Source organism: Dromiciops gliroides, chromosome 3, assembly GCF_019393635.1.
Source record: "Dromiciops gliroides isolate mDroGli1 chromosome 3, mDroGli1.pri, whole genome shotgun sequence".
In the NCBI taxonomy this organism is placed as follows: Eukaryota; Metazoa; Chordata; class Mammalia; order Microbiotheria; family Microbiotheriidae; genus Dromiciops; species Dromiciops gliroides.
This window is the reverse complement of record NC_057863.1, coordinates 668,200,528-668,214,929: the sequence shown is the minus strand read 5'-3', so window position 1 is coordinate 668,214,929 and position 14,402 is coordinate 668,200,528. Positions and strand designations below refer to the sequence as shown.

General features: G+C 44.1%; 1 protein-coding gene across 1 annotated transcript in view; it reads left to right on the top strand.

Annotated features, from left to right (window-relative positions):
• LOC122749583 (zinc finger protein 420-like) overlaps nt 1-7,332 on the top strand; it is a 54,220-nt gene extending 46,888 nt beyond the window's left edge. Inside the window, exon 7 of the mRNA XM_043996015.1 lies at nt 5,578-7,332. Coding sequence (XP_043851950.1) covers nt 5,578-6,388 — 811 coding nt within the window. The 3' untranslated portion in view covers nt 6,389-7,332. The remainder of the gene's footprint in view (nt 1-5,577) is intronic.
• Nucleotides 7,333-14,402: the final 7,070 nt, after the last annotated feature.

Genomic DNA, 14,402 nt, shown 5'->3' with positions numbered 1-14,402 from the left:
GAAATCTGGGAGAACCTTCTAAGCGTGTGTGTCCTTCACCCCAGGGCTCCTTCCTCAAAAGCCATGAACCAGCCCTGAATTGGGGGAAGTCTCAGCACCTGGAGCTGGGACCAGTTGGGCTCAGGGAGGGTGTGGGCAGAGCTGAGGCCTGGGATAAAGGCAGAGGCTTCAGGGCCTGAGGCCCAGAGCTTCAGAACTGGGAGAGGAAGGAGGAGGCACCTGGCCTGCGATCTCTGATGGAGGATCCTCAAGCTGCCCTTGGCCCTGGTAAGTCCTTGCAGGGAGGGGCTCCTGCTCTGGTCCCATTGATCTGAACCTGGGGCTTCTCTATTGAGCCTGAGGCCCTGTGGGGTCTGTCCTGCTGGGGCTCAGCCTGCCCCAATCTCTCCTCCTCCTCCTCCTCCTCCTCCTCCCATGTATCCTCCCCTCAGTGACAGCTCTTCTCCCAGCCCGCAGAGGGGTCCCCCCTCCTGTCCTGATGAGGACCAATGTCCTGGAGCCCAAGGCCTCCAGAGAGGGCCCCAGGAGGAGGTAGCTGACGGTCACCCCTCCTTCCAGAGGAAAGGAGGCCCTGGCTTCTTCTGGGGGCCTCAGAGCCCCAACAAGCTTCCCCAACATCACCCTCATCCATCACACCTGTGCCAGGTGCCAGGCCTAGCCCTGGGTGACGGGGAGTCAGAGGCCAATGCCAACAGTCCCTGTCCTCTGGGAGCTTCCCATCTACCCCCAGGCACACAGGTAAGGGAACAGGGAGTGGGAGCAGAGAGACACCCCTTCCCCCCCCCACCAAGTGACAAGGCTGAGGGAACCAGGAGAGGCTGCCTGGAGGAGGCAGTCCTTGAGCTATTCCCTGGGATTTCTCAGAGCCATAAGGGTGGGGGAGCTTTTTCCAGGCATGAGCTCAGAGTAGACAGTCCAGGAGGCAGGAAGGGGGTAGGAGGAGAGAGATGCCACACTTGGGCAACAGCTGGGCTGGTTTGCAGGCTGTGCCATGAGACTTGGGAAGCTTGGAGGGTCCTGAAGTCCAGGAGAAGAGCTGGATTTGTGAGAGTAGTGAGTGACTGAGGCTGTCCCAGCAGAGAAGGGTCATGGCCTTCCTCAGAGGGGTGGATGGGGAGGGCAGCTAGGTGGTATGGTGGATAAAGCACCGGCCTTTAGATTCAGGAGGACCTGAGTTCAAATCCTACCTCAGACACTTGACACTCACTAGCTGTGTGACCCAGAGCAAGTCACTTAACTCTCATCACCCCTCAAAAAAAAAATAAAAAGAGGGGTGGATTGGTCAAGGGGACAGCTTCAAAGTCCTAGGAGGAGGGAATTATTGTGGTGTCTAAGAATTGGAAATCAAACTTATGCCCATCCATTGGGGAATAACTAAACGAGCTGAGTTATATGATGGTGAAGGAATATTATTGTGCTATAAGAAATGACAAGGAGGATGATTTCAGAAAGGCCTCAAAAGACTTGTATGTATACTATGTATGAGACCGATGAATAGTGAAGACAGCAGAACCACAGAGCATTGTGCACAGAGCCGGAAATATTGTTTGATGAAGAGCAGTGAATGACATAACTATTCTCATCAATACAACGATCAAAGACAATCCCAGAGGATTAGTGAAGGATATTATTTACCTCTAAAAAAAGAAAAACAAATTGACTGATTGAATAGAGACTGAAGCATGCACTTTTTTCCCACTTTCACTTTTTTCTTTTATTCAAGGTTTCTCATAGCAAATTACTAATATGATGATGTTTTACATAATTGCACATGTTTATCCTCTATCTGATTTCTTACCCCCTCAGGGAAGGAAGCAGGGAGGAAGAAAAGGAGGGTTAGAATTTGGAACTCAGAACTTTTCATGAAAATGTTTATTTTTTTAAAAGGTAATGGGATTGAGGGCATCTAGGTGGCACAATGGATAAAGCACTGATCCTGGATTCAGAATGACCTGAGTTCAAATCCAGCTTCAAACACTTGACTCTTACTAGCTGTGTGACCCTGGGCAAGTCACTTAATCCTCATTGCCCTAGGGAAAAAAAAATGTGGTTGAGGGGATGGAATCCAAAGACTGGGGCAGCTTGAAAAGAACATTGGATTTCAGGTCAGAAGAGCTGAGTCAAACCCTGCCTTGGGTTCTTACTAGCTATGTCAGCCTGGACAAGTCACTTAACCTCTCTCTCTGACCTCAGTTTCTTCCTCTGTATGATTGTGAATAGAGTAGCACCCACCTCACAGGGCTCTTCACTGGAAACCTTGAAGCATATTGGTTTTGTTGTTGTTGTTGTTTGATTTTTTTTGTTTTTTGTTTTTTTGTTTTTTTGCAGGGCAATGAGTGTTAAGTGACTTGCCCAGGCTCACACAGCCAGTAAGTGTCAACTGTCTGAGGCTGCATTTGAACTCGGGTCCTCCTGACTCCAGGGCCTTTGCTCTATCCACTGTACCACCTAGCTGCCCCAGCATATTCTTTTAAGGAATGTTTGTTTACAGGTCAAGAGATAGTGAAAGAGGAAAGAGAAGAATTGGCTGATTGAACGGACAGGCCTCTAGGACAGCCAGGAGGAGGTGGGATCAAGGACACAAGGACAGCAGTGAGCCTGGCCTTGTGAAGGTGAAGGACTTGGTGTCACAGAAGCCACCTACAGCCTGGCTGACTTTAGTCAAGTCACTTGGCCCTTCTGGGCTCCAGTGCCTACACTTATAGAAGGAGGTCTCCCTAGGACACCCCAAGCCCCACAGGGCAGCAGGGTGCCTGAACCCAAGGGCTTGAAACAAGGGCAGGAAGGGGCTGTGCCCAACCTAAAGCAGGGTCTGATTATGACCTGTTATTAGTCAGGGCTCTCCCTGCTCTGCTCTGACTCCTGACTTCCCTGACTTCCTTCACATCCCAACTAAGGTGCCACATGGTACAAGAAGCCTTCCCATAGCCCTCTGTTACCCACCTCCTACTGATGCTGTTTGCGCCATCCCTGGTCTAGCTCTGTTTGCATGTTCTCTCCCCATTAGACTGTGAGCTTCTTGAGCACAGGATCATCTTTTGCCTCTTTTTCTGTCCCCAGCATTTAGCTGGCACATAGGAGGCACCTGAGACCTGTTCATTGCTTGGTTACTCATGTTGATTCAGGACTTTGAGTTTTGTCAAACAGATGACATCCCCATGTGGAGAACATGGCAGCTTCAGAGAGCAGAGAGAGATCATAATAAAACAGAAAGGAAAAAGTAGATAAATGAATGACTGAATGTACAAGTGAAATAATAAGAAGCATTTATTGAGAGTCCATTATATGCAAGGATATGAATATATGGATCACCTAGATTTAATGGAGGTACCTTATTATCCAAATGGCTTTTAGGAGAACTTGATTACTGGGAGCAAAATGCCCTTTGCTCAAAGACTACAAAGTGAACCAGAAAGGCCCTTTTCAATTTCTCCAAGAGCATAAACTCAAATGTCCTTTTGAAATTCCCATTCACTATCTTCTTCCCCAGCAATAGAACTCCTTGTCTCTGACAAAACCCCTTCTGTTTAGCATCTGCTTTAAGTTGAGCTGTTTATCTGATTTATGTTGTGACTGATTTATATTTGAAATGGGTTCATGTTTCTTGCCAATGAAGTTATTCTGTAACATGTCAGCCAAGAAACCTTAAAAACCCTTAGAAAGAAGGGGAGATTTGAGCTTCCCTCTTAGTATAGGAGACTCTACATTATCATGTCTTATATTTCTTCTTTGGACAAAATTTTAAATTATTTTTTTTTTCTGTCTGTCTCTGATCTGGTTTGTCTCCCAGGAGATATTACATTCTCTGATCTGGTTCTTAACCATGTTCTCTGATATATTTTGTAGGATAGGTATGGGAACAAATTGTAGCAAATACAATTTCTCTGATATGTTTATTGATCCTATTTGTAGGAGACAGGTAGTTTAAACTATATAGTGGAATATTCAACCATACCATTGAGGAAACTGAGTCATGCAGAGGTGAAGTGACTTGCTCAGGGTCCCCCACGTAGGAAGTGTCTGAGCATGAATTTGAACTCAAGTCTTCTTGACTCTGCCCTGGTGATCTCTCCCCTTCCCCACCTCACTGTCTCTAGATTATATGGGGCATTATCTTTATTTAAAAGAAACAAGGAAATGTAAGCCCAGAGAAGTCCAATCTTCAATTGTACCCATAAAAAGGAGCTGGTCTAACACTTGACACCACATCTTCTGAGTGCTAACCCAGGGCTCTCTGGGACACCACACTGCCTTCTGTTACTGATGAGAGAGTGGCACTTGAGTCTCCAACCCCAAGCAGAACAGGACATTCTCCTGCTCGGCAAACTCCAGGGATGTCCTTCGGACTCTATAATTCATGCACCCACCTCTGTTCAGTATCTAGAACCCTCTCTACCTAGTGCCAGCCTACATTGCCAGGTTCATTGCTTGTAATGCTGTTCTGTGAAACTCGCGATCCTGCCCAACAACCCTTCCTGCTGGTCCCCCCACACAGCACTCCAGCCCCCCAGTCTACAAAGCTCTGCCCTGGCTCTGCTCACCTCTGCCTCTAGTAATCTCTAATGTGCCCCAGAATTCTGCTCAACCTGAACCTTCTCCTCCCCCAAAGTGACCTATTGTGGAGAACATGTGGGTGGGTCTTAGCTGTATTCATGTGGTCTTTCCCCAAAGAACGTAAGCCCCTTGAGGGCAGATGCTTTCTCTGGTATCTCAGAATCCCAATCTCTAGCAAAGCATCTGGAGCACTGAAGGTGTTTATGCCAGGCTGATTGGTTGATCGACAGGCCCAGGTTCTGATCTTAGATGTTCCCTGAGCCCACCTCTCCCCTCATCCTCCTGCATCCTCCTTGAACTCTTTTGGAAGTTCCCATACACAGGATTGTGGGGTCCCCAGCCTATTCCTCATTACCCTGCCCCTACAAAATGCCTTCTGAGCCCTGTCTTCACCTGGTGTTGTCATCAGCCTTCCCTCCCACCCCTGTGGACCTTCCCTAATTTCCCCCTGAGTTCAAGGCTATGTTTGGGAGAACTCCAGGCCTTTCCCTTTATGTCTATTGTCACTAAGGCTAGGTGCCTGACTTCATTCCCATTACAATAGCTACCCTTCTCCTAGAAGGGGCCACAAGGGAGCTAACACATTTCTTTCATCTCTTTCAGGCTGGCAATCTAGACCTCAGACTGAGCAGGCAACTCTAAATTGGGACAATTCTGAGGAAGAAAAAAGGAAACAATTTGTCTTGGTAACTCACCTTCTGGAGAAGTAGAACTATGTGAGGACAAGTTGTGGGGGCATCAGGGAAACCAGGAGTCACATTAAGTGACACATTTTATGGTCATGCTCTTTAGTAAAGTACCAAAAATGTATCCTGGAGAGAAACTGTCTAAGAGGCCCCAGAATGGAAAAGCTTTTGGTCAAAGCTCAAAACTCATGGGACATGCCACTGAAGAAAAACCTGGCAAAAGTCCTGAATATAGGAAAGCCTTTAGTCACGGTTCTAACCTCTATGTACATCAGAGCATTCACACTGTTGAGAAACCTTATAAATGTGATGAATGTGGGAAAACGTTCATTTGTAGTACAAAACTCCTTATGCATCAGAGAATTCATACTGGTGAGAAACCTTATAAATGTGATGAATGTGGAAAAGCCTTCAGTCACAGTTCTAACTTCTATGTACATCAGAGAATTCATACTGGTGAGAAACCTTATAAATGTGATGAATGTGGGAAAACGTTCATTCAGAGTACAAAACTCCTTATTCATCAGAGAATTCATACTGGTGAGAAACCTTATAAATGTGATGAATGTGGAAAAGCCTTTAGCCAGAGTTCATGCCTCCTTATACATAAGAGAATTCATACAGGTGAGAAACCTTACAAATGTGATGAATGTGGAAAGGCCTTCAGTAACAGTTCTAACCTCTATGTGCATCAGAGAATTCATACTGGTGAGAAACCTTATACATGTGATGAATGTGGGAAAACGTTCATTCAGAGTACAAAACTCCTTTTACATCAGAAAATTCATACTGGTGAGAAACCTTATAAATGTGATGAATGTGGAAAAGCCTTTATCCAGAGTTCACACCTGCTTGTACATCAGAGAATTCATACTGGTGAGAAACCTTATAAATGTGATGAATGTGGAAAAGCCTTTAGTCACAGTTCTAACCTCTATGTACACCAGAGAATTCACACTGTTGAGAAACCTTATAAATGTGATGAATGTGGGAAAACGTTCATTCGTAGTACAAAACTCCTTATGCATCAGAGAATTCATACTGGTGAGAAACCTTACAAATGTGATGAATGTGGGAAAGCTTTCATACAGAAATCACACCTCCTAATACATAAAAGAGGTCATACTGATGAGAAGTCTTATACGTGAAATGCTTATGAGAGAGCCTTCAGTCAGTCTTCACACCTCATCCATAAGAGAATTCATACCAGTGAGAAGTCCTATAAATGTAACGACTGGCAAAGCTTTTACTTTCCATTGAATTCTTCTTCAACATCAAAGAGTTCATAATCGTGAGAAACCTTATAAATGAAGTGACTATAGGAAAGCCTTGAGGAACAGCTCAACATTTATGCTCCATCAGAAGATTCATACTGGAGAGAAGTCTTGGAAATTTAATGAGTGTGGGAAAAGACTCTGTTAGCATCTATTAGATGTTGATCAACATTAGAATTGTGCTAGATAAAAGTCTTTACTATGCTGTTCAGGGGGGAATGTTTTAGAACAAAATACAAACGTTTTTCAGCATCAGAAAATTCATACTGATAAAAAGGATTAGCTACACATAGTTTGATTTGAGTATGGTTGGCACTGAATGACTTTCTTGTAACCAAGATGAAAATTAACTCCATTTTAATAAGAAACTCTTTTTAGTGAGGCAATTGGGGTTAAATGACTTGCCCAAGGTCACACTAGTGACACTAGCTAGTTAGTGTCCAGTGTCAGAGCCCGGGTTTGAACTCGGGTCCTCCTGACTCCAGGGCTGGTGTTCTATCCACTGTGCCTACTAGCTGCCCCAAGAAACTCATTTTTCATGTAATAAAATAATTTAAACCATTAACGTTTATTGTTTTCACCAATATATTTAATTTTTCTTCTATCATTTATTTCTAATTTTATATAGGATTGACATTTATCTTGATCTTTATATGTTTCAACTTTTAAAGTAGGTAATGCTTTCTAATTGGAATGTCAGTTTATTCAAATACTACCATTGCAATTTCTGTCTTCTAATAGGATGGATTTTTTAGAATAATTGCTTGCTTTAAAATTGTCTTGTGTAGATTTATCATCCATCATTTTTAAAAAACAAAATTGAGGTTTCTTGTTTCTTTAAGCCTTCTACAATGTTTATTTTAATGATAATATTCAAACCATCAATATGTATTTTAGTAAATAAAATTCTGTTTATCTTCTAAAATTTCCTTCTTATTGTTCTTGTTTATCTCCATTTATAAAATAACTATGTAAAGGGCAAGGAGACTGGGACTGGTGATGTAGCAAGAACAAGGTGCCATTGCTGGAAAGGATATAGCCTCTGTTTGTATCCACACAATGTCAAAAAAGGTCATGGGCCCATTGGGTGGACTTTCTGTAGAGGGCTGAGAAGACAGATGTGTTTGGACCTCTAGCATTGGGAGTAGTGACAGATTGTGAATGGGGAGGAAAAGGTTTTCAAGGAAAGTATAGATTTCAAGGTATTGGAGGTTGTACAGTTTTTGAGTGATTCTGAGGTCTAGGGGGTGGCCATGCCTAAGAGATAGATGAAGAGCAATGAACCTTGGAAGGCAAGAGGCTAAAGAAATGGGAGGCCAGCCTGCTGCAGAGGGAAGTACCATGTTTACTGCAGTCCCCTAGAGTGAGAGGGATGGTGGTACCCCTAGGGCAAGCAGAGCCCCTTGCCTGGTGCTCCGTGAGCTGGGGGGCTGGGTGAAGGAAGCTCCATCATTCCTCAGGCCTCCCTTGTGCTTCCTCGATTTGTCTGGTCCTCTGCATGGGCTCAGTATGAGGAGAGTGGGGACAGTCTCTCCCCACTAAAGAACCCCCGGCCAGGGATGAGGGCTTGCTGGCTCTCAGGCCAGCACCATTTAGGGAGGAAAAGTGTGTCATGCCAGCCCACTAGGAAGTGGAGAACAGAGGGGTGAGCCAGCCTAGGGCCCTTCTGCTCCCCTCAAGCAGGCTTCAGTCTCCTCTGGAGTGAGTGGGATGACTTGGCAGACATATCCCCTCTTCTTCCCAGAAGATGCATTTAGAAGTTCCTGCGGAGTTCTGTACTGGACATGAGCAGCCCTTGCACACTTCACACCCCTTTGGGGGAGGGATAAAGAAGGAATTCTTCCTGCAGGGACCCCCACTCTCCCCATACTGTCTCTGCTGTCCCTGTAGCCCCTGGAAGTGGGAGGCTCATGGGAACAAGCCCTGGGGAGGGAAGGTGGGAAGGGCAGATTGTGCCTCTTTGGAAGGAAAGCCTCCTGAGCATGAGGGCTGTCCAATGGGGGCAGAGGCTGGTTGGGCTGGGGGAGGGAGGCTTCTGCCCCCCCTCCCACCCCAGGCTGGCCTCAGGAGGTGACTGAGCCTTCTTAGGGGATGTCAGAATTAGCAGGGAGCTCCCTTCCGTTTCTGATTCTGGGGTTTACAAAAGCTCAGCACCTGCAGTCTTTGGGTGTGGATGTTTGTCACATGGGTGTAGATGCCTATCAAGTCTCCTCCCTGCCTGGCTGACATAACTAGGATCACACAGACATGTTGGTGAGGTTGGATTTCAATCCATGTCTAGTGCACTACCCACTGCTCCATCCAGCTACCTCTCAAACAGCCCCAAGAAAGGCCAACAGTCCTACTGGACCCTCTAGCCCAGAGGTGCCACATGTGGCCCCCAAACCTCCCAAGTGCTCACTGAACCAGATAGAAACAGAATTAGGAAATATTTAATGGAAGACATACATACAATTAAACACAGATAATATTAATGCGTGCGTGCTTTTCCAAGTCAAAATGCAGCCAGCAGGGATCCCCATGTCCCATTTAGTGGTCTCCCTTTCTATCTGAGGGGGATACCACTACTGTAGGGCATCCTGGGCCCCTGGGATTGTGGTTAGAGATGCTCAGCCCTCCATCCTTGGGTTCTTAACAACAGCTGAGCCTGGTCTTCTCCCAATAGTGTGACACTTTTGCCTGCTTCTGCAAGACCAAGGGAGCCAAGACTTGGCCCCAGTGTCTAAGTCACATTAACAAACATTTATTAAAGGGTTATCATGTGCCAGGCAAAAAGAAAGCCACTCCCTGTCCTCAAGGAGCTTACATAGCAATGGGAGGACTCCACACATAAAAGGGAACTGAAAAGAGGGCAGGAGGAAGGAGAGAAGAGGAACAGGGATGAGGGATGACCACAGGGAATGGAGGGTTGGTAGAGAAGGTTAGGAGAGTCAGGAGGGCAGCCTAGAGAGGAATGAAGACTTCCCTAGCTTGCACATCTCCCTTCCAGTGGAGTTTCTGGGGGCAAACAGCCAATCAGAAGGAGAGGCCACAAGGGCAGAGGGTGTTTCCAGTGTGAGGAGTCCCAGGGTGCTGTGAACCTCCAGGGGGAAGAGGTTTTTGTGGCCTGTATGATAGAGCCAGTTCAGGGGCCAGGAGTGCAGCCCAGAGTGGGATGAAGTCATGGCCACCAACATTATGCTGCTGCCAATAGCCCTAAGAATTTGGGCCAGCTTTGAGGAAGCCCATTTGGTAACCTTGACAAGAGAAGGCTCTTTCATCAAAACCCAGTCAGTGGGCAGCTAGGGGGCACAGCGGATAAAGCACCAGCCCTGGAGTCAGGAGGACCTGAGTTCAAATCCAGCCTTAGACACTGGACGCTTACTAGCTGAGTGACCCTCGGCAAGTCACTTAACCCTCATTGACCTGTGAAAAAACAACAACAACAGTCATCCCTTCTGATCCCTCTGCTGGGTGTCCTGCCCTCTTCCTCCGTTTAGCACTTTGCACCCCAGCCATACTGAGTGCCAAGACTCTGAGCCTGTGCTCTATGAAGTTGAGACTAAGAGGCCTCAAATGAAAGGAGGAGGATTCATTTTGAGTAGGGGTACAGAGCACTCTCCGCAAGGAGAGGAACACTGGGGATAGGTTAGTGCTGAGCTGAGAGGGTGGAAGGGAGTAGGCAGCATAAAGGTGGAGAGGGCATTTTCCTCTTTGGTAATCTTGGATCTACTAGGCTATGGAGAGAAGGTTGGTGAAGTCTTTCTGTTGTGCCCGGACTGGCATCCAGAGAAGAAGAAACTGGGGGAGTTTCCTGATCGTTAGAGAATGAATCCAGACAGAGGGAATAACTAACAAAGTGGAAAAGCATCTAAAACTCCTTACAACATATTGTGAACCAGTGATAAGCATTGGGTTACAAAGAGAACCCAAGTCAAGTCAACTAGCATTTATTATGCACCTACTATGTGCCAGCCATTGGGTTAATCACTGGGAGGACAAAGAAACCAAATTCAGTCCATCCTCTCTAGGAGTTCATCCATCCTTCCATCTTTACTAACCATCTCTTGTGCCTTTTTTAGCTAAACTCAAAGAGGTTGTTCACAATAGTTGCCTTTACTTTCTCTCCTCTCACTCTCTTCTTAACCCTTGATAAGCTGGCTTCCAAACTTAATCGACCAAAGTTACCAACAATCTCTTAGTTGTCATATCCAATGGCCTTTTCTTAGTCATTAGTCTTGTCATTTCTTATAGCACAATAATACTTACCATCATATACCACAGTTTGTTCAGCCATTTCCCAATGGATGAACATTCCTTTCATTTCCAATTCTTGGCCATCACACAAGGATCTGCTATAAATATTTTTGTACAAATAGGTCTCTCTCTTTGGGGGGATGTCTTTAGTATATAAACCTAGCAGTGGTGTTGCTGGATACAGCTCTATAGTTCCAAATTGCTCTCCAGAATGTTTGGATCTTTTTATGACCCCACCAATAGTGGATTAGCATCCAGGCTTTCCCACATCCCCTCCAACATCCAATGTTTTCCTTTTTTGTTATATTTACCACTCTGACAGGTGTGAGGTGATACTTCAGAGTTGTTTCAATTTACATTTCTCTGATCAATAGTGACCTAGAACATTTTTTCATATGATTAGAGATAGCTTTGATTTCTTTGTCGGAAAACTGCCTGCTCATGTCCTTTGCCCATTTATCAATTGAAGAATGACTTATATTTTTATAAATTTGACTCATTTCTCTATATATTTGAGGAATTAGACCTTTATCAGAGATACTTGTTGCAAAGATTCTTCCCCAGTTTTCTGCTTCCCTCTGTTGTTACTTTCAAATCTGAGCAGAACCCCAGAAGGAAGGGTTGAGCATTTCTGTTCACACCAGGTGCCCTGGATGCCTTAGAGTAGTGGGATCATCCTCAGATAGAAAGGAAGACTGCTAAATGGGGCATAGGGATCCCTTATGGGTGGGTGTTGATTTAGAAAGAACATACATGAATATTATCCATTTTTATTGTATTTTATTTATCCTATTAAATATTTCCTGATCCCACTCCTGTCTGGTTCAGTGAGCATTTGGGAGGCTTGGAGACCACATGTGATACCTCTAGGACAGAGGGCTGAGTAGGATAGACTCGCTGCGGGTCTTTCTTGCACCTTTTTGAGAGGTAGCTGGATGGAGCAGTGGGTAGTGCCCTAGACATGGTTGAAATCCAACCTTAGAAATGGAGCTGTGGGATTCTAATTATGTCACCCAGACAGGGAACTGACTTGATATGCATATACACCCCTGTGACAGGCACACATCCACACCCAAAGACATCAAATTCTAGCCCAAGGGCCCTGAACTGCAAAGAATCTGATCATCAGAATGGAAAGGGAGCTCCCTGCTCATTCTGACCCTGTGCAACATCCCCTTAGAAGGCTCAGTGGCTTCTCAGAGGCCAGCCTGGAGGCAAGGCAGAAGCCCTCCCTCCCCCACACCAAGCAGCCAGTCACTTTGTCCTCAACTCCCTATTGGGCCTCCCTAAAAGTTGCCTCTATTCATAAACTGCCTTTAAGTCATGTCAATTGATGTTCTTGAATTCGACTAGCCAATTAGCTTGGAGCTGTGTGTGGGGACTCCCCCCTCTTCCGGTTCCACAGGGGGCTTCCAGTCAAAATGACTGGGATTCACTCTCTTTGGAAGCATGGGTGTCTGGGTGAAGGAGCTGTTTTTCTATCTCTCAAGTGTAGATCTGAGATAGGGTTTTTCCATTCTTTCAAAGTCATGTGCTCTCTCTCTCTCTCTCTCTCTCTCTCTCTCTCTCTCTCTCTCTCTCTCTCTCTCTCCCCTAACTTCTAATATACTTTAATAAATGCTTAAAAGCCTGAACTGTTGCTGAATTTAAAAGTAAACCCTAACTAGTTTCCCCCTATACTGGGGTCAGGTAAGGAAACATACATTAGATTTTTTTTGATAAAAGTATTTTATTATTTTTCCAGTTACATGTAAAGATAGTTTTCAACATTTGTTTATATAAGATTTCCAATTTCAAATTTTTTTCCCTCCCTCCCCTCTCCCCTAGATAGCAGGTAATCAGATATAGGATATATATATATATATATATATATATATATATATATATATATATATATATATATATATATATATAAAATAACAGTAAACATATTTCTGCATTAGTCATGTTATAAGAGAAGAATCAGAACAATGAGGAAAAACCTCAAAAGAGAAAAACAACAGCACTAACAACAAAAGACATAATATTATTCAATCAGCATCCATACTCCACAGTTCTTTTTTTTTTTTTTCTGGATTTGGAGATCCCCTTCCATCATGGGTCCCCTGAAATTCTTCTGTACCATTGCATTGGTGAGAAGAATCTAGTCCACCACAGTTGATCAACACACAATGTTGATGATACTGTGTACAGTGTTCTTCTGGTTCTGCTCATCTCACTCATCATTAGTTCATGCAAGTCCTTCCAGGTTTCTCTAAACTCCTCCTGCTCATCGTTTCTTACAGCACAATAGAATACCATTACATTCATATACCACAACTTGTTCAGCCATTTCCCCGATTGATGGGCAACGCCTCAGTTTCCAATTCCTTGCCACCACAAAAAGAACAGCTATAAATATTTTTGTATATGAGGGTCCCTTTCCCTTTTTTATGATCTCTTTGGTAAAAAGACCTTAAAGTTGTATTGCTGGGTCAAAGGGTATGCACAGCTTTATTGCCCTTTGGGCATAATTCCAGATTGCTCTCCAGAATGGTTGGATCAGTTCACAGCTCCACTAACAATGCATTACGGTTCCAATTTTCTCACAGCTTTTCCAACATTTATTATTTTCCTTTTTTGTCATATTATCCAATCTGATAGGTGTCAGGTGGTACCTCAGAGTTGTTTTAATTTGCATCTCTCTAATCAATAGTGATTTAGAGCATTTTTTCATATGGGAATAGATAGCTTTGATTTATTCATCAGAAAACTGCCTGGGGGCAGCTAGGTGGTGCAGTGGATAAAGCACGGGCCCTGGATTCAGGAGCACCTGAGTTCAAATCCGGCCTCAAACACTTGACACTTAACTAGCTCTGTGACCCTGGGCAAGTCACTTAACCCCAATTGCCTCACTTAAAAAAATAAAAATTTTTTTAAAAAAATTAAAAATTAAAAAAAAAAGAAATTTGACTTAGTTCCCTAAATATTTTAGAAATGAGACTTTTATCAGAAGTACTGGCCATAAAAATTGTTTCCCAGCTTTCTGCATCCCTTCTAATTTTGGATATATTGCTTCTGTTTGTACAAAAACTTTTCAATTTAATGTAATCAAAATCATCCATTTTGCATTTCATAATATTCTCTATCTCTTTTCTGGTCATAAACTGTATTCTTTTCCAAAGATCTGAAAGGTAGACTATTCCTTCCTCTCCTAATTTACCTATGGTATCACCTCTTATGTCTAAATTATGTACCCATTTTGACCTTATTTTAGTATAAGGTGTAAGATGTTGGTCTATGCCTAATTTCTGCCATACTATCTTCCAGTTTTCCCAGCAGTTTTTGTCAAATACTGAATTCCTATTCCAGAAGCTAGAGTCTTTGGGTTTAACACACATTAGATTTTAATCATCACAGTAAGGTACCATCAGTGTGGGAACTAACCTTGATGCTCTTGTCATTCTCAGAGTGATTAGGGCTGAACATGTAGAAGTGGAAATCATTTGCACAGAGACTGACCCCATTGCCTGTTGTATGGGACAATTGCCTCAGTTTACCTAAATAATTTGAGGAGACCACCAAGTCAAGCAGAGACAGATTTATTTCATTCTCATGAGAATGGGCAACCCCATGCAAGAGATGAGGAGCACTCTGATGATCTCATGAGTTG